The following is a 21,227-nucleotide window of genomic DNA, read 5'->3' as shown; positions in this document are numbered from 1 at the left end:
TCCTTAAAAAAACAAAACAAAACTATATCTCCATGGTTTAGTTCTAAGGACCTAAACTAAATTCTCTTTGAGGAGTGTTCCATACCAATTAGAAACTCTTTGTGGTACAGATCTGGTAGCTTTGCTGGACATAAACAGAGATTTAGGAAAGCCATAAGAATTAATGGAAGATAAAGCGATACACTTGTAGAAAGTGAAAGGCAGAACTGGTCTCAGTTTGATGCCTCCTTCTGAGAATAGTATAACATACATACAGAAAAGTCCACAAATCCTCAGTGTACAGCTTGATAATTCGGAACAAGAAGCAAGACACCCGGACACCCTTACACCGGTCCCCAGCGTAAACCCCAGCGGGGAGATTTACAACAGAAAGGACAGGAGGGAGGAGTGAGCGAGCACCCGAGAGGGCTGGGCCTCGGCGAGCATCAAACTGAATAAATAGCCTAAAACCTCCCGGAGCAGGTGTCAATTTAAGTAAGGCAACTTCAGCAACGTGGGTGCCATTATTTGAACAAGAATTCTGTCGAGAATGGAGAAAAAGTTCCCTTACTCTTGGGTACCCAGGCCTGCGCCGCCACTCCCGCGGCAGCCAGGCATCGAATCCGCTTTCATGAAGAAGACGCCCCCCGGGGGCCCCGGCAACCCGGCACTTATTCCGCACTTCCATCCAGGGTCGGCGTCCAGGGCAGTTCGCAAACTTGTGGTTTCGCTTTTTAACCGAAGAATTTCCAAATCCTCAGAAAAAAAAAAAAAAGTTGACTAGCGTTCAGGTAAACACGGAAATGAAATCCGAGCGCAACTTGTGAGCAGTTAGTCAGGATGGCCGAGCGGTCTAAGGCGCTGCGTTCAGGTCGCAGTCTCCCCTGGAGGCGTGGGTTCGAATCCCACTCCTGACAGCTCGCTTTTTTAAATCGTTAACGATTGTATGTGTATCACTTACTTACATTCTTCCATGTTCATCTCGTGGATTCATCCTTTTTTTTTTTTTTTAAATAAATTTCCGAAATAAAAAAATTAAAATATTTAAAAAAAAGAAACGATCCGAGCTCTAGAATGAAAGCACTCTGTACCCAGAACACAATTTAAGATCTAGTCATTTTAATCTTCATCTCCTTTCACTGTCTCTAGTTGTCTGTCCCTCTCTCTCTCCTTCACATTCAAGGAGTCGAATGAATGTTACTCCTCAATTATCACTGATGTCCACAGGGCCCTTCTTTTGTTTTATTTATTTATGGATTCCTTTTTAATTGCCTTTCAATTTCATTTTTTCGTCTCCCACCCCCATAAGAAATCACTGGAAAGATCATCCCTTTCTTTCTTGCTATATGTTTTTGTAGAACATGTATTTTTGGTTTCGGTACATGCGTTTTTAATTTATATAAGTGACGCTGTGTCATATATCTCATTCTATTTTTACTTTGTCCCTTTCGTGCCACAGTTTTTTAATCTGTGTTGCTGTGCGTACCTCTAGACCCCATCTAGAACTATTATTTTTAATTACTGTACAGAGGTCTGCAATGTGTGTCCTCACACAGGGATGACTCCCAGATTAGGTCCAACGCCCTCCCACCACAAATAAGGGTGCCATCAATGAACATCTTCCTATGTATTCCATTATGAAGCTGTGTAAGATTTTCCGCAGGATTGACTTGCAGGTCATGAGGGTCTGACAGTTTACAAATTTTGCAGTTCAGAACAGCACCCAGGACCCAGGACCCAGGACCCAGGAAGGGAGATTTAGACACACACAAATTCATGTTTAGTGACATCTCCAGAAACATCCCTCAAATTCAATTTTCCTGACGTCCAGCCTGCTTATTTTGAGCATTAATACTACAGTTACAAATATTAACCTGCAGTGTTTCTATTCTGAACTCAAAACTTGGATAGCGAATATTATTTTTACATAATTTATTGCAAAGCCCCCCAAAATCAAAAACCTCAGGTGACTGGAATTTTCTCCTCTCCATTCCTTTTTTAAAAAAGAAATCTAATAACAGTTTACAAAGGCAGAAAACAGGGTGAATCTCTTATGATCATTGATATTTAGAATTGTTCTGCCCTCTCTCTCCTCTAAATTCCTCAGAACTCACAGAAGGGCTCATACATACACTGAAAGAAAAGTGAATTGGTATGTCTTAGAAAGATGGTCATTAGCAAGGCTAGAAAAGAACAAACAAATGAAGTTTCCCTTTATTGTCTAGGTGACCACATATTGTCCATTTCTGCCCATTTAGGGTCCCCACGTGGGCCCTGGAAACATATGAGAAAGGAGGAAATGGCAAATAGGCACAACTCCTAGGGTAATAAGAGAAGCACTCAGAAGTGCCTGGAGGGTCACTAGGTGGGTCCAACGCTATTCAGGCTACCTGGGCTCTGCCACTTATGAGCTGTATGACCTTCCAGTCAAATGACTTTGTATCCCTTGCCTTGGTGACTTCCTCTTTAAAATGGAGGAAATAATTGAAACTTACACCATATGTATGCTGTGAGATTGCATGATTTGGTATATACAAAGTGCTTGGCAAATAATAAAGGCCTGATAAATCCCTGGCATAAATGCCTAATAAATCTTTTTGTTGTTGTTGTAATTGAGCACCCGCTGTTTGCCAAGGCCTCTGAACAGGACAGGTGCAGCTCCTACCCCGAGGAATAGACATGTTGGCAGCAAAAGCAGGTATGGAGCAAGTAGATGAGTGTTGCTACCCAGGAAGAAATGGGAAATAAAGACCCTTTTAGCTTTACATCTCCATAGGAGAACCTCAGCAGCCCAGCTAGAGGTCCCACTTAATCCACAACTTGTAAATTCAAGTTCCATCCATACTGCTTTGGTAATGTATGGTCTTTTCAAAAGAAAACATGAAACACTTGAGACTTAGCAACTGTCAAACCAAGTCCAGTTGTGGTTTTCTTGATGCCATAAATCAGCAGTTCCCAATCTTTTTGGCACCAGGGACTGGTTTCGTGGAAGACAGTTTTTCCAAGGAGGGGGTTGCAGGATGTTTTCGGGATGATTCGAGTGCATTACCTTTATTGTGCACTTTATTTCTATTATTATTACATTGTAATATATAATGAAATAATTATACAACTCACCATAATGCAGAATCAGTGGGAGCCCTGAGCTTGTTTTCACTTGCCACTCACTGATAGGGTTTTGATATGAGTCTGCAAGCAATTGATTTATTACGGTCTTTGTGCAGTCAGACCTCTCTGCTAATGGTAATCTGTATTTGCAGCCGTTCCCCAGCGCTAGCATCACCGCCTCAGCTCCACCTAAGACCAACAGGCGTTAGATTCTCATAAGGAGCGCGCAACTTCACATGGGCAGTTCACAGTAGGGTTCAAGCTCCTATGAGAATCTAATGCCGCTGCTGATCTGACAGGAGGCGGAGCTCAGGCGGTAATGCGAGTGATGGGGAGCAGCTGTAAATACAGATGAAGCTTTGCTTGCTCGCCCGCCACTCACCTCTTGCTGTGCGGCCCAGTTCCTAACAGGCCACGACCGGTACTGGTCCGTGGCCCGGGGGTTGGGGACCCCTGCCACAAATTATGAGGATGCCTATGGATCTATGGTCATTGCCAGACAAAGAAGAATTTCAAGATCTGCACACCCCATTCTCTAGTTGCTTCCGCTTACCTGAACTGAGCATCCTCTTTCTCACCTCTAGGCACACACTGTTCCCTTTGCCTGGAGCACCTCTTCCACTTCTCTCTCCAGCCCACTCTCTTGCCTCGATCTTGCCTACATCTCCTCCATGCTCAGTTTGGGTGTCACTTCTTCCATGACGTCTTCCCCACCTCCTTCTATCTCCACCCAGTCTGAGTTAAGTATCAAAGCGTGGCCTACAGTACCCTCCACTCCCAATGGTGTTATATCCCATTCTACTGTAATTGCTATTGAACTATTTGACGCATCCTCCCACCAGCCTCTTTAGGACGGAACTCATGACCCATGTGAGATTAGCATGGTGCCTGCCACATGATAGGCACGAGGTGGATAAACAAGCATTTGATTGTAAACCATTTCCACTTGTACACGTAAATCATTTTCATGATTGATACATGGAGAGTTAGTTAGGAAGATTTTTAGGCTTTTGGGAGAGATGGTTAGATTCCTCACCTGGAATATTCTATAGCTTCAGTAGCCAGCAACACTACCTCACTCGTACAGATCAGGCAATCTATTGAGGGCCACTTGGCTGGAAGCATCCTTGTAAAGGTATTCCTAGAGCCTGATGGAGCAGAAAGGTGAAGGTTAAGGCAGGTTTGGTAACAGGATGAAGGAGTGGTCTAGTGTTGACATCTACACTGGGACACAGCTGGCCTCACCATTTGAGGGAGGTGTGTAATCCGGGCCTGGGAAGAAGGCTTTTTTGAGCAGAAGATAGGAGAATGTGAAAAAGAGTGTCTGTCTTTTGACGAAATAAAATTTATATTTTAAGGCAGGGCAAGAAAAATTAAACATAATATTCTCTCTCTGTGTTTGTTTGGAGCTCCTCCCTCATGTGCAGTGTGCATTTGCATTACACATTAACCAGAGCACCTCAAAGATGGGAGTGACTGCTCCGCCATAAAGATCGTATTTTCCCTCTTTCTGCTGATGCTAGCGCTGTAACTTCTTAAAAGAATAGCGTTCTTTACCAAATTTGTAGGGGGTCATGGTGACTTGCTGCTCACTTTGTATGTGCTTATATGGACTATGTATAGGCTTGGTGAATTTTATGTAAAATATCAGCATACATATCTGTACATTTTGATGTATTATCCTTTGTCTCAAAAATGTATATGACTGTGCATTCGACTTCGAACAGGTGGAACATTTCTCAGAGTTTTCTGAGAATCTGTCTCCTGGTTATAATCCTCAGTTTAGCTCAAATAAAATCCCCTTTTTTTCCTTCTCAACTTGATTATTAATTGAATTTTCATTGATAGTCTCCATTGTTGTGTGATGCTTATAAAGAAAAGTGGGGAATCAAGCTTCAGAGTGAGTGGAGAAAGTCTCCATAAAAGTAGAATTGTTTCCTGAACTATTCTTCAAAGTGTTGGGACATTTTGTTTCTGCAGATAGAACAGGAGATCATATTTCAACCCTTGACCATCTACATAAAATAATGTGGTCTGAAGGTAAAAGCCAGGTTGGTAGGGACTTTCTGGGCCAGGTGGAGGGGGGCTTGGTCTTGGGAGATGAGTAAGAGGGTAACAGTTACAGTGAACTTCATTTCCCTGGTCTTGAGTTTCTATGTAAAGGGGCCCAGTAATGATTAAAACTCCAGACTTCTTTTCCACCTCTCATGTTTCCTTCCTCTCTCTTAGAGAGTTTGGAAGAAGGCACCTCAGCCCTTCCTGGACTGCTTCTTCAAGTCAGCCTGCATGCTAACAGCTTCAGGTCCGTCTGTTCTAGTGGGCTATCCACTCCGTGGATATGCAATCAATAGGATGCTTCTCCCTCACAGCTTCTTTTCTGAAATCACGGGGACAAATATTTTTCTCTTTGATTTTCCTTTCCAAAAATCTCTGAGCACAAGACCACCTTTAAAAATAGTTATTTACAACTTGCATTGTATAGTTGGATTTTAGTGGCTGCTATGAATTGAGATGCTGCAAACTTCTCAACAACACATTTATCAGTCATTCCAGAGGTTGATCTTGCTAAAAAAATATTGCCTGTAGATTATGAAAGTGCATCCATTTGGGATTTCCCCAGGAAAAATAATAGAATGACCAGAGATTATGATGTTGCTTACAGTTTAAATCTGGCGACTTTGCCTTCTGCTTTCCCTGGTTCCTTTTTTGTTTGCTGAAAAAACATTGCATAAAAATGTAAGAACGTCAAGAAAGGTAGATATTCTTCTGAAAGAAAAACAAATTCATCTTTGTCTCTTCTTTTTCTTTTTTGTAAACGATAAAACTGTCCCCACTCTCAGACTCATATAATACAGCCCCGTGAAACTCCGTAGGAAAAATTTACCTTCAAGATTGATTACATTTTAATCCCCCATACCCTTTTCGAAGGCAGGAAAACCACAAAAGGCCCCGCTGGGATTCGAACCCAGGATCTCCTGTTTACTAGACAGGCGCTTTAACCAGCTAAGCCACGGAGCCAATCCGTTCGCCAGCTCCCAAATCGACATAGAAAAGGAATGATCTTAGCTTTTGTTCTGTGCATCTGTTTCCTCGTTATTGAGGTTCACGAGCCCTCCCAGGTGGTCTCTCAGACCCTAAAGATGAACCTCTGCTTCGCCCCCAAAGACCTAAGAGACCGCGCAGCCATAGGAAAACTGAGACCCTCCGCGCGGGGGTGGGGTGAGGGAAGCTCTGGCGCGAGCCTGAACCCTCAGGCGGCGCCAGAGGAGTCTTCCAGGAACTGCCAGGAAGGGCAAGAGTTCAGCAGCTGCAGCTTCCTTGGGTGAATTATGACCTGGGGCCCCTGGAGGAGAGGAAATCGGCCACATTTACACCAGAACACTTCCAACACCAAGAACTGGTTCCTGCAGGAAGCAAGCTATGTGTTCTTTAGTTCACGGATTTTAATTAAAATTCCAGCTCTTCCTTACCCCATTTCTTTCCGTAAAATTGGGTTCCACCTGCCTGCTTCTTGCTTAACTAAGCTGCATCTTTAAAAAATTCAAGACTTCATCATTAAAACCTAGTTTGGAAAGAGATAAAGGAGCAGTCTCCTCTCCTCTGCAGCTAGAGGAAGAGAGACGCTTTCTTGTCCGAAAACTTGTCCAAAGGATCTGCTTGACAAGCTGTCAAATTGAAAGCATTCACAAAAATTTCTATATTTTCATGGGGGCTTGTGTGTTTGTAACTGTTCCAAATTTATTCTATTCTCTGTGAAATAGAACCGTCCTTAGGCAAAGGGCTTTAGTGGAATTCGGAAGAGTTTACAAGTTGTTGCCATAGCTGTGAAAGTAACTTCCCAAATGAAACCTGTAATTATGATTGGCTGCTTGCTTGAAATCTGTTGCCGTTCTGAAAATGTTGAAATTAACATTTCAGTATTTCTGAACTGTATCAATATTGAAGGATTTCTCTGTCTCACTCTAAACCAGCCATTGGCACTAATCTCTGCCTGCAAACATGATTTGGGGGAGAGGTTAAAAAGCCCATGACTCTGCTAGATTTCTTTTTCATAAAACGATTGAAAGTCTATGAACTCAACACACAGTCTGATTCACTCCATGAAATAAGCACCGATTTCTTTCACAGTATAAGATTAACCATTGTATTATTAATGTGCTTGGAGCCAAGATAATCATAAACAGCAGAGTCACACCTAACATGGCTTTGACCAAACTGTGGTAGACATTCAGAAAGACAACAGAGCCAACAATATTTGGTTTGGGTTTTTCCTTTGACTGGCAGCTGTCAAAATTTGCACAGTAATTCTGGGAAGTCAAAGGAGTTTTTTAACAAGCCAGAGACAAGTCTTGGGAGAAAAATTAAGACTCAGAGCAATCACTTCCAGAAATCTGGGTGTGACCTGCAAAGACCATGGAAAGGCCCCTCACAATGGCTCTGTTCCATACAACTGAAATTGGAGAAGGTGCAGATCGTGGTGTCACAGACTGCTGACAGTGGAAATGGCTGGCAGTGCTACTATTTTCCAAATGCTTGGGAGAGAAACTGGAAGAATAGTGCACTGTGACCCAGAGGAGGAGGAGAGTCCACCGCAGTGATGGCTGGTTTTACATGTCAACTTAGTCTACAGAGCCCAGTTATTCAATTAAACATTAATCTAGATGTTGCTGTAAAGGTATTTTTGTACATGTGGTTAACTTCTACAATTAGCTGACGAAAAGTAAAAGAGATTATCCTCAGTAATGTGGATGGGCCTTATCCAAGAAGTTAAAGACTTTAAGAGCAAAATGGAGGTTTTCCTAAGGAAGAAGAAATTCTGTCTCAAGACTGTAGCATCAGCTCCTGCCTGAGATTTTCTAGACTGCTAGCCTGCACTACAGATTTCAGACTTCCCAGTCCCCACAATCACATAAGCCAACTCCTAGAAATACATGTATATTTTCCTACTGGTTCTGTTTTTTCTGGACTCTCTGTTTCTCTTTCTCTGACTGGAACAACTACTGAAGAAAAGACTGGAAGCTGGAAACTGGAACTCTCAGAAAGAAGACCCAGTAGAAAGATATCTAAAAACAAAATGAAAGCATGCCTCAGCTCATGTCAGAGCATGAGCAGAGAAATCTGAGGCAGCCAAAATAAGCTTTCAAAACCTTCAAAGCAAAACAAAAACAAAAACAAAACCCCTCTAAAACAAAGGGAGGTCTTTGCAGACATGAGGAGAGCAGATGTGAACATGGCCTCCAGCTAGCTGGGTTTAAACCCATTTTACAGGAGCAAGATGGGACCTGTGACTTCCAGGGATGCCCTGGAATCTAGCCTTCCCATCCTGGGTATGTGATGAGGATAAAATAGAGTCAAGAGGTACCTCAGTTTGCTTCTGTTGGGCTGCACCCCACAAGCCTGCAAGCCCTGTACTTGCCCCACCTCAAGACGGAAGAAAGAGCTCAGAGTCAGCTACAGAGACATCAGTGGTTTAATGGATGGGGGATCTTACACATCTGAAGCCAGGTCCTGGAGTGACACCCCACCGTGTTCGGTACTTGGCAGTAGCCTTCGCTCCCAGGGGAAGAGGGAGGTTACCAGTTACACGGGGAATTGGCATCGGGTTGGCTCATCGGTTACCAGGGAAACCAGCTGAGGAGCATACCCCTCACCACCCCTTTGATAAGCTATCTTGGTGGAGATGTTCTGATCTAAAGATTAGAACAATTAGTAGCTGGGTCCCCGGGTGAGTATGTAGGCATTTACTGATTTGGCTCTACAATTAGGAGGGAAGGTCAGTCACGTAAGTAAGTAGCGTGTAGGTGAAGCAGGCACTGGTAGAGCAGGGGATGTACAGAGAGCAGAGAACAGCCATCTTGGGTGGCCTAATCATACAGCTTCATTTCTGAAAATTCAGGTGCAATTGTTCATGTTTCCAAACTCCTCTTTAGAACAGAAATCTCTTTTTCTTCTGATGGGGAGGGGATAGTCTGTAAGCTTGGATGGGAAAATAAATTTTTATTTTGACTAACTTTTTACTGAAATTTTGTATTTTCTTCCATTATGAATGTAGGCAACAAAGCACAGTGTATTTCAGTCCTTTTCACTTTTTCACTATTGGCAATCACAAATATTTTCACAGAAAATTACAGTTGTTGCAAATTTCTTAAAATATCATTTATGCTCATTACTGCTTTGAATTATAGTATTTATTAGAACTCCTGCTGGATATTATCATTTGGTGCATTAATAAAGGAGCATAAATATTATAATATAAATTTTTAATAGTTTGATAACATATTTCAATATAATTGTTTTCCCCTTGAAATCTTATGTATTTATCTTTTTAATTTATATTTAAAAGTATTATTCTGTGATGGAGTCCATAACCACCAAAGTTCCTAGGAGTACATAATACCAAATCTGGTCAGAAGACCCCTATTTACTATCTAGGGAGAAATCCCTAACTAGATCTACCTTAATGTTTATGCAGAAACAGGAACATGTACATTTTTCTTAAGGGCTGTTGCAACCTTATGAACTGTAAACAAAGATTTTCTAAACACAATGTGTACATTCTCAATGTCAGGCAGTTTTACTCTGTTTAGTAGCCCTCAACTTAGTTTTTTTTGGGGGGGGGGGTGAAGTAGAAATGAATAGCTTTATTGCTTTGCCAGGCAAAGGGGGCCACAGAGGGCTAATGCTCTCAAAACTGTGTGTCCCCAGCCCTCAACTTATTTACGATGCTCACCAGGCATGGAGATAATGATTCCTTCTCAGAAATACAGACAGGCTGAAAGGCACACATAAGAGACGCTTCCTGAGAAAGCAAACAAATGCTCCTTTTAAAGGTGTCAAATTCTGAAATGTATGTCCTGAGGTAGGAGCAGCATGCGGTGAGGGTGCTTAGCATAGAGTCTTGCTTAAGTAAATATTGGAAATAAAATGTTTTCAACGACCCAAGGAGAGACAAGAAAGAATGTCAGATATATTGTCACCCTGCAACGGCTTCCAATTTCCTACACAGTAACAGCCAAAGCCCATACAAGGGTGTACAAGGCCAGAGGTCATCTCCCAGAGGTCTCCTAGCCCTTTCCGCTCAGCACTGGCCTCCTCGACATTGCTGGAACATCCCATGCACGCTCCCACCTCCATGCCTTTGCCCTGGAGATTTCCCCAGTTCCAGGTCGCTCTTTTCCCTGATACCCGTATTTATTGTTCATCACCTTTCCTGCTGGGCTTTTCTATTCTCTTTCCCGTTTGTCTTTTTCCCTCTAAGTGCTTATCACCATTATTTTATTTATTTAGTGCTTTATTATCGTCTTCGCTACTTCCATGCAATCTTCTTGAGAGCAAGGATCACCTCTGTTTTCTTCACAGTTGTATTTCCGGTGCCATATTGGTTGAATGAATGAATGCATGAACGAAGAGATGATACTGGGGCAGAGAATGCCGGGGTCTGTACAGACAGACTGAGAAAGCAGCACAGATGCTAGGGCGCGTGCAGGCGAACTGGCTGCCTGGGGAGTCCACACGCTGCAGTCTGAGCTAGCCAGGAGGACGGGGCTTTCACGGCCAGGCGCAGACCCCACAAAGTGGACCGGTTGCTGCCGCCTGGTTTCTGATGAAGGCATGTCCGCCTACAAAACGTTTATGAGCGGGGCCAGTGGCGCAATGGATAACGCGTCTGACTACGGATCAGAAGATTCCAGGTTCGACTCCTGGCTGGCTCGGAGTACGCCTCACCGTTTTACTTCTTTCCTCTGCCGACCACTGAGGAACCCAATGGAGTTAGAAAATCCATTACAAGGTGAACTTTGCCTGGAAGTCTCACGAGCGAGAAGGCCCCGCTTTTGACCACAGCCAGGGTCATCATTCCTTTGCAGAGCAAATTCCGCGTCCGGCCATGCGGTGGCGCTAGCCAAAGCCAGACTGAGAAATGTGCGTGGGCCCCGTGTCACGTCCAGCCCCACCAGTCCATTCCTGCTTAAGGATGGGTTTGAGGTAACCTGGTAAGCAATGAGGAAGAAATTAAGATCCAGAAGTTCAGAATGAGAAGTAATAGCGAAGGGACTGAAGTCTCTTTTGTTCTCCCCCATCCGGTCATTTCCAGAATAAATTATTAAGAATTTCGCTTCAGATATGTACGCTGCACGGGCTTGGTTTGAGCATCTAATTCGCCTCTCCGGTTTGGGAGAGTGGTACAAGACGCATGCGCATATTAACGACGCACATTTGCTGGGCGGGGCGGGGAGGGGCGGGTGGGAGGAAGTGAGGAAGTGGGAGGGAGGGAGGGAGGGAGGGAGGGAGGGAGGGGCGTGTTCTGTAGGGAGAACTGTCGACAGAGGAAGAAGGTTTTCACCGAGTTTCCGTAGTGTAGTGGTTATCACGTTCGCCTCACACGCGAAAGGTCCCCGGTTCGAAACCGGGCGGAAACAAGGTTTGTTCCCTTTTTTCCCTAAATATGTGGCTTTTCTTGAAAAATCCATTTATTTAAAAAAACTCTGCACGCCTCCTTTTCTTGTCTCTCTTGCCCCAGGTTGTGAAGCGACGCTGCTCAAGGTGGGTCCGGAGCCCGCGGCCCCGGAGGCGGACACACGCATCGCGAGGGGGAGAACCGGGCTGTCCCCGGCTCTGCAAGGCGGCCCGACGCCCGCAGCCCCGGAAGCGCATCCTCGCCTTGCCTTCCTGTTCCCGGCAGCGCCCAGCTCCGGGCGTCTCTTCGCTGGCCCACTGTCCGCGCCGGCCCTGCCCCAGCCGAGAGCACCTGCGCGGCAGGCCCGCAGCTGGCAGCCTCGCGCCCCTCACACGGCCGCGAGACTCGGGTGAGTACCTTGGGGGCCTTAGCGTGCGTCTCCGGAGAATGGGGTAGTCCCGCCGCCCTCCAGATTTGGGACCCTCCTGCGATCTGGCCCTCGTCGTGATTAGGTGACCTCGGGCTCCCGACATTTCCACCTTGCTTTCCACTCTCCAGAACAGCTGCAGTGGCTCTCCCGGGCTTCGACTGTGAATCTCTGGGAAAAGCGGAAGCCGGGAGGTGAAGATCGCAGGCCCTTCTGGCATAAATCCCCACAGAGACTCTAGGGCAGAAAAACGGGAGGCGAGGAGGGGATTTGAAAGCTTTGGGCCAGCAGGGCCGTGGCCTGGAAGAGGTCGTGGCGGGGGTGCTGGGCTGCCCTGGCCTGGGCTCTTTCTCGCCTCCCCTCCCCAGCTTACGAGGTGCCCCCCTCCTGAGGGGACACCGAAGGGCTGAGTCTTCCTCCGCTTTGGCCTTCTGCTCTTCCTGTCAAAAAGAAAAAAAAGATTCCAAAGTTAAGAAATGGGGCAACTGTGGATTTTGCGTACTGCCTTGAAGCTTGAGAAAGGTCACTGACAGCACTTGTTTAAAATCAGGACTTGTGCCCTGGTGTCTGGCCTCTTACGTCTGTTTCTGACATGGCCTGGTTCCATGTTGATTGGATCTATCAAACGCTTTTCTGGGAAAGTACTCTTGATATAACACCAAACAGCCTCAGGTATATTCTCAGGATCTTCTTCTTAGATATATTATTATTATTATTATTATTATTATTATTATTATTATTATTATTCCTATTTCTAAGAGTTAGCCAAGCCTGGTCTCTGAGATCGCATTGCTCCAGGTTCCCTCAAATGACTGATAGGAATGTGATTTTTTATGGCCATGAGACAAGAAAGGGCAATCCTTACCTAATAAACTGTTTTCCTCCCTTCCTCCCTCCCTCCCTCCCTTCGTTTCTTCCTTTTTTTTTTTTTTACAGGCAACTTTTATAGGCATCCCTTCCCCAGCCCTATTATTCCTCCATTTTCATACCTTCTCTGAAAGACCCATGCTTTTATCATCTTGTAGTTTCCCTTGTTAGCAAGACAATAAGTTTGGCAGGTGCTCAATGCAAATTTGTCTAAGACATTTTCATTTAAAATTCCCTCTATAGGGAGACGCAAGAGGGAGGAGGTATGGAGATATATGTATATGTATAGCTGATTCACTTTGTTATACAGCAGAAACTAACACACCATTGTAAAGCAATTATACTCCAATAAAGATGTTAAAAAAATTTTTTTAAATAAAAAAATTCCCTCTATACCACTCAGAAATACAGTGAATACATTTTTAAAGATGTTAAAAATTTTTTTAAAAATAAAAAAAATTCCCTCTATACCACTCAGAAATACAGTGAGTTAATGTGGTGCCCTGCGAGGAGCAAGGGTCTCAGGGGCCCAGGAGGTGATGGGGATTTGTCCTCTCCATCTTTCTCTGATGCCAAGGGGCAGGAATACATTAGCTGGGAAGCTGAGTGTGCCCCACGCCAACCTGTTGCAGATGGGTGACAGTTTGTTTGAAGCTTGTGGCTCTCTCCTTCTCTTTAAACCAGGTGTGTTCTGGCAAGATGAAGCAGCAGCCCTACCATTTTAGACACTCTGCCCTTTCTCACCTTCTCCTACTATCCCTCCCTCCCTCCCCCAGTCTCCCTCATTTAACCTCAAATGGAAGCTGCTCACCTTGTCTGATATTTTCTTTGAAAGGTGGAGAACAAATAGGCCCTGGGGAGTGACTGACACTGTGTGACCTCTTGCTCCTGTATAGCACTGCACCTTGAATAGAGTCTTTTATTTGTTTGGTTTTTTTACTATATCCTCTATTCTCTCCTTCCTAAGCTTGGTGTTGTAATCTTCTTCCAAGTCTTCTGTCCAACCCCAAGGCACTATCTTGCCATAAATAAGAGGCAGAGAGAAGAGGGTGGCCTTCTGGCTTTGGGGTGGCATTGAGACTAAAACCCAAGTTAGAACAAACTCCTTGGAACCCAGTTCAGTAACAGTCAAGGGAGAGAAAGGACGTTGCTAAAATGTGCCTCTTCTGGGGATGGCGTGGGAGTGTGTATCGGATGAGGTGGGATTTGGTCCTTGGATACTGGAGACAGACTCATGGTGAAAGAGAAAAAAAAACATGGAAAAAAATTCTGAGAGCTGGGCAAAACATCAAAATTAATCTAATCTGAGATGCGTCATAGGTCATTGAGATCTTTATACTCTTTCCTTCTGTATTAGTTTTCTAGGACTGCCATAACAAAACGTCACAGACTGAATATCTTAAATAACAGAAATTTATTTTCTCACAGTCCTGGAGACTGGAAGTCCAAGATCAAGGTGGTGGCAGGTTTGGTTTTCTTGCTGTATCCTTACCTGGTCCTCTCTCTGTTTGTGTTGTCTGTGTCCTAATCGCCAGTATGACATTAGTCATATTGGATTAAGACCTACCCATAAGACTTCATTTTACCTTAATCACCTCTTTAAAGGCGCCATCTCCCAGTACAGTCACAGTCTGAGGTACTGAGGGTTAGGACTTCAACTTATGAATTTGCGGGGGGTGGGACACAGAAATTCATCCCGTTTCTGGGGACAGAGATTGATGTGTTTTGTATATTATTGAAACAGTTTGGGGAATTCCCAGAAGTTAACTTCGCAGAAGATTTTAGCATACCTGCATCTCCTCATCTTACTAATCATTTGCATATTTTTATTGTAGAAGAAATACGTCATTTCCTTTTTATTTCTCTATTAGTCTTTTTTTTAGGCTATTTCTGTCAGTACATTTAAATTTCATAGGTCTTTTTCTAAAATTAAAAAAATTCAAGTCTTCATAGGTAAGAAAAGGACTTTAAGAAATGGATGTTCCCTCCCCCCTTGAGGCTGTTAAGAGGGATACCTTTCCACATCCTAAAACCAGCAAGTTCATTAAATGAAGAGTTAAACTGAGACTTTACAAGAATTTCAGTCCAGTTCTTTACAATATGAAGACATGTTGTTCAAAAATTTCACTAACTTGTTCTGTTGTCTGTTAATATAATTTTGCCCTGGAAAGTGTTATTTTAACAAAAGGGAATTGTTAGATTCCTAAAACTTTTAAAATTGTTGCCATGTCTTGGGAAAATAACCTCAGTATCTGTCTTGATAATTTCTTGCCTCATTGATAAATCTCTGTGTTCCCAAAAGTTATATACTTAAAAGATTTATCTGCCACTCCTGAAACTAAAGTAATATTGCACATCAACTATATTTCAATTTAAAAAACTATAAAATTTTTAAAGTAAAAAAAAAGTCTTTAAAAAAAGATTTATCTGCCAGTTAATAATTTTTCTTTTCATTCACATGCATGATAGAATATTTGTAATCCTATGACTTATATATTTTATTACCTAACAAATTATTATTTTTTTTAATTCTTAAAATGTATTTGTTTGTTTTTAGTTAGTAGACTTTATTTGTTTAGAACAGTTTCAGGTTTACAGAAAAATTGGGCAGAAAGTATAGAGTCTCATATATTTCTTCTCCCTCTACCTCAGTTTCTCCATTATTAACTACTTGCATTGGTGTGGTACTTTTGTTACAATGGATGAGCCAATATTTATACATTATTATTAACTAATTATTATTGTTAACTAATTATTATTATTATTTACATTAGGGTTCCATGCTTTGTATACAGTTCTATGGGTTTTGTCCAGTGCATAATGTCATGTATCCACCATTACAGTCAGTAGCATACAGAATAATTTCATTGCCCTAAGAAACTTCCCTGTACTCCATCTCAAATAATTTCTTTTAAATTAACACCACTGTGTGGTGAGAGCCTCTCCCTCTCCAACCTCCTTGGCCTTCATGAAAATGAAATAACCTTTTATCCCACCAGCCCTTTTTCATTATTTGTGCATCTGTCTCCTATATTTGTAAGGTCAGCCACCTGTTCTCCTGATAAGCTTCCTAAATGTGAGTTTCAGGGAACTAATCCATATTCACATACTCAGATCCAGAATCCAGCTAGTGGCCTCTTTTCCTTGAATTTATCTTTATTGTCACCTGCTGTGTTTGGGCCTTTGACACGTGCCGATCGTGGTTCCCCTGCTTGGGATGGACTGCAAGGGATCTAACATGAAGACTGAGCCTAGGAAACAGACTGTGAGCATTCCCAGGGCAGGACATGGGCTAAGAAACACAATTTTGGAGTGAGATGGAAGGAGAATGGTATGGAGTGTCCATTGTTTAGGGAGGTGTGTCGTAGAACAGAAGCTCACCCTTTGGTTTCCTCTCTCATTCTCTGGTAACAAAAAGGCCTCTAAGAATATATGCAGATTATTTAGGGTGACCTTATTTATTGTCCAAGTTGGCACACTTTTGAGAGTAAAAGGGAGCATTATTAATAATATACTAGGGCAACAGGCGCAAAACAAGTCACCCAAATATTAGACCAAATGATTTTCATGCCGTAAAAAATCTCTCAATATTGCTTTCTTCATGGTAAGAACAGCTGTCTTTTCCTCCCTGTTCCTTTCTGGATACACCATTACCATACCCAGAGTTGACCTTTGTGATCTCTGGCATCCTTCTCAATTATTTTCTTTACACATTTTTTTTTCTTCATTGTGTTCGATTTCAGATAAAACAACAATAACAACAAAAAAAAACAACACTTTTGTTCTTTAAAAATTGTCCAGGGGCTTCCCTGGTGGCGCAGTGGTTGAGAATCTGCCTGCCAATGCAGGGCACACGGGTTCGAGCCCTGGTCTGGGAAGATCCCACATGCCGCGGAGCAACTAGGCCCGTGAGCCACAATTACTGAGCCTGCGCGTCTGGAGCCTGTGCTCCGCAACAAGAGAGGCCGCAATAATGAAAGGCCCGCGCACCGCGATGAAGAGTGGCCCCCACTTGCCGCAACTAGAGAAAGCCCTCGCACAGAAACGAAGACCCAACACAGCCATAAATAAATAAATAAATAAAAATTGTATAACTTAAAAAAAAAAAAAAAAAAAAAAAGAATTGTCCAAACATTTCTTTAGTGGTGCATTTGGGAGAGGAGTAAACTAGGCATAAATTCATGTAACATCTAGGGAAAGATGTCCTCGGGAGCGAGCAGGTTGGGTCTGGCTGGGTCAGCAGAATTGCAGGGTGTCTCTGTGGCAACCGGGACTTTTGGACCCACCAGTAATTTAGAATATTTAGAGGCAAGGCAAGAGCACAGCAGGGGAAGAGAAGGGTCCAGCTAATTTCTTATTAGCTTTTCAGTGAACTACTGTTCAACATGAGATTAGAACTGTTTCTCCTCTCAATTTTTAATCTCTGTTCCCAAAGTTCCTTACAAGGTATCAAGGGAAATAATGACTGATTGAAGGCGCACTCCCACTTTGGTTCCTTCCCTCTTCTTTATACTAACTCTCATTTCTCCCTCTGTTCCATGAGAAAGAAGGAAAACTGCAAAATTTCCAGAAATTCTAGTCATAGTGGAAAAATGGGGGAAGAATAGATAATGAAAGTAGATAGAAAATAGAAAAATAGATAATAGATAATGAAATTATCATATAACCAAATTATCAAGTGATAATTTGATGTTTTAGCACCATTTACAGGTGGTTGCCTTTGTTAGCCGAAGAACATAAAAATCAAATATAAGGTTGCTCAAAAAAAAAAAAATCTAAGTTTGCTCAAGGACCATGTTTGCCCATTCTATCTAGATGGTGAGGTCCAGCAAAAACACAAAACAAAACTCTGGAGCAATTTAGAGAAAAGATAATTTTTTTTTTTCTTGAAATAAAACATTGTGGAGTAGGTCAGGGCATAGGGTTACAGACTTCCCCAGGAAACATTTTCAGGGGTGGGGCAGAAGGTGTGAGTGGCTAGTTTTGTCCCAGAGCTTTAAAAATGTCCCACAGTGTTTGAATGCCAGCCATGGACCCAGGTCCTAATTGCCCCAAATCAAAATAAATCACGTCTATTTGTGTGCCCTTGAATCTGTGCTCGGGGCTACGCACCTTCTTAAAGTGGTTTTTATTCTTGAGCAGACACATAAAATTACTCTCTGTAAAATACAGAGAATAATGGTGTATTACCCCTGTGTTGTTTCCCACCCACCTCCAGTTTAAGGAAGAGAACTCCCATGCCCTCTCCAACCACCATCCTTTTCTTAATTCCCTGAGGTGACTACTGTCCTGATTTTTATATTTATCTCTTGCTTTTTTGACTACATACTTGTAGCCTAAACAAGTCATTTAGTTTTACACTTATAAATGGATCCATACTGTAGATCCATTTTGTAACTCGCTTTTTTTTGCTCAACATTATGTTCTTGAGATTCGTCCATGGTTTTGCATATAGCTGTAATCTATTCATTTCTGCTGCTGAATAGTATTCCCTTGCTTAGATATTATCAAAATGTATTTATCTATTCTATTGAAGGACACTGAATGGTTTCCAGGTTTTTGAAATTACAGGGTTGCTAGAAACATTCTTGTAGGGGTCTCCTGTGCACAGCCCCAAGAATTCCTCCAGGTAAACACCTAGAAGTGAAATTGCTTTAAATAATGCCATACACTAATTTACACACATATAAACACACACTCTAGCAGTGTATGTGTTTTAATTGTTCCACATCTGCTGAGCCCTTAATATTGTCAGACAATATAGTTTTCACCAATTTGATGGATGTGAAATGTTATATCCTGTGATTTTTGTATTCATTCCCATATTACTAATGAAGTTGACTTTTTTTTTTTTTTTTTGCTTATTCACCATTCACGCTTTTTCTAAGAAGTACGTATTAACACTTTTGCCCATTGTTTTTAAATTTTCATTTTGTCCTTTTCTCATAGATCTGCAGGAATTCTTTACATATCCTGGACTCTCATCCTTTGTCAGTTATATGTGTTATGAATATCTTTTCCCCAGCTTGTAACTTATCTTCTTACTTTTTATGCATCTTTTTGCTATATAAAAATTACTAATTTTAATATAGTCAAATTTGAATTTTAATGTAATTAAATTTGTCAGTCTTTTCCTTTACGGTTTACACTTTTTGTGTCTTGTTAAAGAAATCTTTCTAGGAGCAGTGAGGAAGACAGAAGAACCGCTTGGGCTGGTAAAGCCATCTGCCAGGCACTACTGCCACCATGCCCAAGAGAAAGGCAAAAGGAGATGCTAAAGGTGACAAAGCAAAGGTGAAGGAAGAGCCACAGAGGAGATCGGCACGGTTGTCTGCTAAACCTGCCCCTCCAAAACCAGAGTCCAGGGCAAAAAAGGCCCCTGCAAAGAAGGGAGAGAAGCTGGCCAAAGGGAGAAAGGGGAAAGCAGAAGGCAACAAAGATGGGAACAACCCTGCAAAAAACCGAGATGCCTCCACAGTCCAGTCACAGAAAGCAGAAGGCACCGGGGATGCCAAGTGAAGTGTACTTTTTTGATAGCTCTGTACTTCTAGTGACTCTACTGTTTGAAATACTATTTTTTTTAAATCAAATTTTGTAAAAACGTAGATTTTTTTTTTTAAGTTATGTTGTTAGCACACAAGACGCTTTGTTGTTATCTTTTGTGGAAAGGGCAAAATAACCACTAGTAGAATGTTTCAGAAGCTGGATTGAAATGGGGGAAAACAGAATTTTCTATCCTCATATTTGAAGATTATTCTTGGTTCCCAGGAGAGATTCTCCGACATTCACACGTGACAGCCACTATGGCTCAGAAGCCTTACCGTGTGGGGAAGCAAAACTTCATGTCTTCTCCTTTCCTGATGCCATCAACACATCCTTGACTTCCTGAAACCAAGAGTCATGATGCGGCCTTGGCACCCCTAGAATCAGCTGCGTCAGGTAACAATACTCAGGATTTCTGGTGATGACATCAAGATGGTGTTGCTCAAAAGAGCCAGGATTCCTGTTTGTAGTTTGTGGATCATCTCATTAATAATCCTGGAGTTTTTAGTTCCTTTCCTCCATGTCAGAGGTGACCTGTGAAAAGCTCTTATATGCCTCATGTGAAATATTCACCCTTTCTGAAAACTTTTCCTGTTCATTGCAGCAGCAAACTTTGTTGACTTTTTGGAGAGGGGAGTTTGAAAGTTGTAAGATGTTATGGATTGTCACCCATGTCCTGCTGGAAGTAACTATTTTTGAAAAGTATCTTATAAAGCTGGATACACTTTGGCTTCATGGGAGGGGAGGGATCATTTCCTACTCCAAGTCATAAAGATATCCTTTACTGCATTGTAAAAGTTTTATAGTTTTGCTTTTCACATTTGTCTTTAGTCTTCCCTGAACTGATTTTTTGCAAAAATATGAGATAGTAATTCAAAATAATATTTTTTCCATACGGTAAGTGGTTGTCTCAACCACTTGGTTGTCCCAACTTTTCTGAAAAGTTCTTCCTTTCCCCACTGATCTGTAATACTGGCTCTTTTCATAAATCAAGTTTCTTCTGCGGGGGGGGGGGGTGTCTGTTGATGGTTTCGATTCTGACTCACTGGTCAATTTGTCTAACCTTGTGGCAATACTATACAATCTTGAGTACTACAACTTTAGAAAAAGGTCTTGATATCTCAGGACAAATACCACCTCCACCTTTAACATCACCACCAAACTTTTCTTCGTTGGAGTGTCTTGGCTATATTCTTAGCCAACTGCTTTTGCATACAACTTCTAGAATTAGATTGACAAGTTCCAAATCAAACTAACAAAAGGTGGAATTTTTATTGGATTTGTATTGAATTTATAGATTAATTATAATATTGAGTCTTCCGATCCGTGAACATGGTGTAATTCTCCATTTATTTAGGCTTTCTAAATGTCTTTCAATAAAGTTTTATAATTCTCCATAAACATTTTCTTTTGTTAATATTTCTTAGGGACTGTACACTTTTGGATGTTACTTTATATGGTATGTTTTTAGTTGCTACGTTTTCTGTTTTCAGCTAAAGTTGATTTTTATATTCAACAACCTTGCTAAACTCATTAATTCTTAATGTCTGTATATTCTTTGGGGCTTTCTACATAGATAACCGTATATTCTTTTTGTTTTGTTTTGTTTCTTCACAGTCATTATACCTTCTTTTCCTTTTTCTTGTTCTAGGCATTGTCTAAGTGCTGGAGGTACAACAGTGAACAAAACAAAGTCTCTGCTTTCACCAAGCTTATACTCTAGTGGGGGAGGGTGTAGAAGATGCACAAATTTATGTGTCAGGGTGCTTTAAATAAACAAGTGTAAGTGGGTGCTATTTAGATAGGGTGGTTAGAGAAGTCCTCTCTGATGAGATGACATTTGAGCAGGGCTCTTAATGAAGTAAAAGAATAAGCTTTTAATGAAGTAAAGGAATAAGAGAGGTGACT

The 21,227-nt window shown here is 42.1% G+C and overlaps 2 protein-coding genes and 4 non-coding genes across 7 annotated transcripts in view; 5 read left to right on the top strand and 1 right to left on the bottom strand.

Annotated features, from left to right (window-relative positions):
* LOC103004316 (uncharacterized) overlaps nt 1-21,227 on the top strand; it is a 353,565-nt gene that overhangs the window by 145,559 nt on the left and 186,779 nt on the right. The window lies entirely within an intron of this gene.
* TRNAL-CAG (transfer RNA leucine (anticodon CAG)) lies at nt 814-896 on the top strand. Its single transcript has one exon. It is a non-coding gene; the product is annotated as a tRNA-Leu (tRNA).
* On the bottom strand, nt 6,032-6,105 carry TRNAT-AGU (transfer RNA threonine (anticodon AGU)). The gene has a single exon. It is a non-coding gene; the product is annotated as a tRNA-Thr (tRNA).
* On the top strand, nt 10,727-10,799 carry TRNAR-ACG (transfer RNA arginine (anticodon ACG)). Its single transcript has one exon. It is a non-coding gene; the product is annotated as a tRNA-Arg (tRNA).
* Nucleotides 11,395-20,720, top strand: HMGN4 (high mobility group nucleosomal binding domain 4). 2 transcript variants are annotated; one of them, XM_057554226.1, is made up of 3 exons: nt 11,395-11,506; nt 11,606-11,891; nt 18,945-20,720. In XM_057554226.1, the coding sequence occupies exon 3, from the start codon at nt 19,023-19,025 to the stop codon at nt 19,293-19,295; it is 273 nt and encodes a 90-aa protein (XP_057410209.1). In that variant the 5' UTR covers nt 11,395-11,506; nt 11,606-11,891; nt 18,945-19,022; the 3' UTR covers nt 19,296-20,720. The 2 variants fall into 2 exon arrangements, with proteins under 2 accessions (XP_057410209.1, XP_028021480.1); XM_028165679.2 differs by lacking the exons at nt 11,395-11,506; nt 11,606-11,891 and adding an exon at nt 12,447-12,581.
* TRNAV-CAC (transfer RNA valine (anticodon CAC)) lies at nt 11,432-11,504 on the top strand. Its single transcript has one exon. It is a non-coding gene; the product is annotated as a tRNA-Val (tRNA).

The sequence above is a fragment of the Balaenoptera acutorostrata genome, chromosome 10 (genome assembly GCF_949987535.1).
Source record: "Balaenoptera acutorostrata chromosome 10, mBalAcu1.1, whole genome shotgun sequence".
Taxonomy (NCBI): domain Eukaryota; kingdom Metazoa; phylum Chordata; class Mammalia; order Artiodactyla; family Balaenopteridae; genus Balaenoptera; species Balaenoptera acutorostrata.
The sequence above is the reverse complement of the archived record's forward strand: the minus strand, read 5'-3'. Positions and strand labels throughout refer to the sequence as shown.

Coding starts and splice junctions, on each gene's coding strand:
- HMGN4 (XM_057554226.1), top strand. CDS start 19,023: ATGCCCAAGAGAAAGGCAAAAGGAGATGCTAAAGGTGACAAAGCAAAG.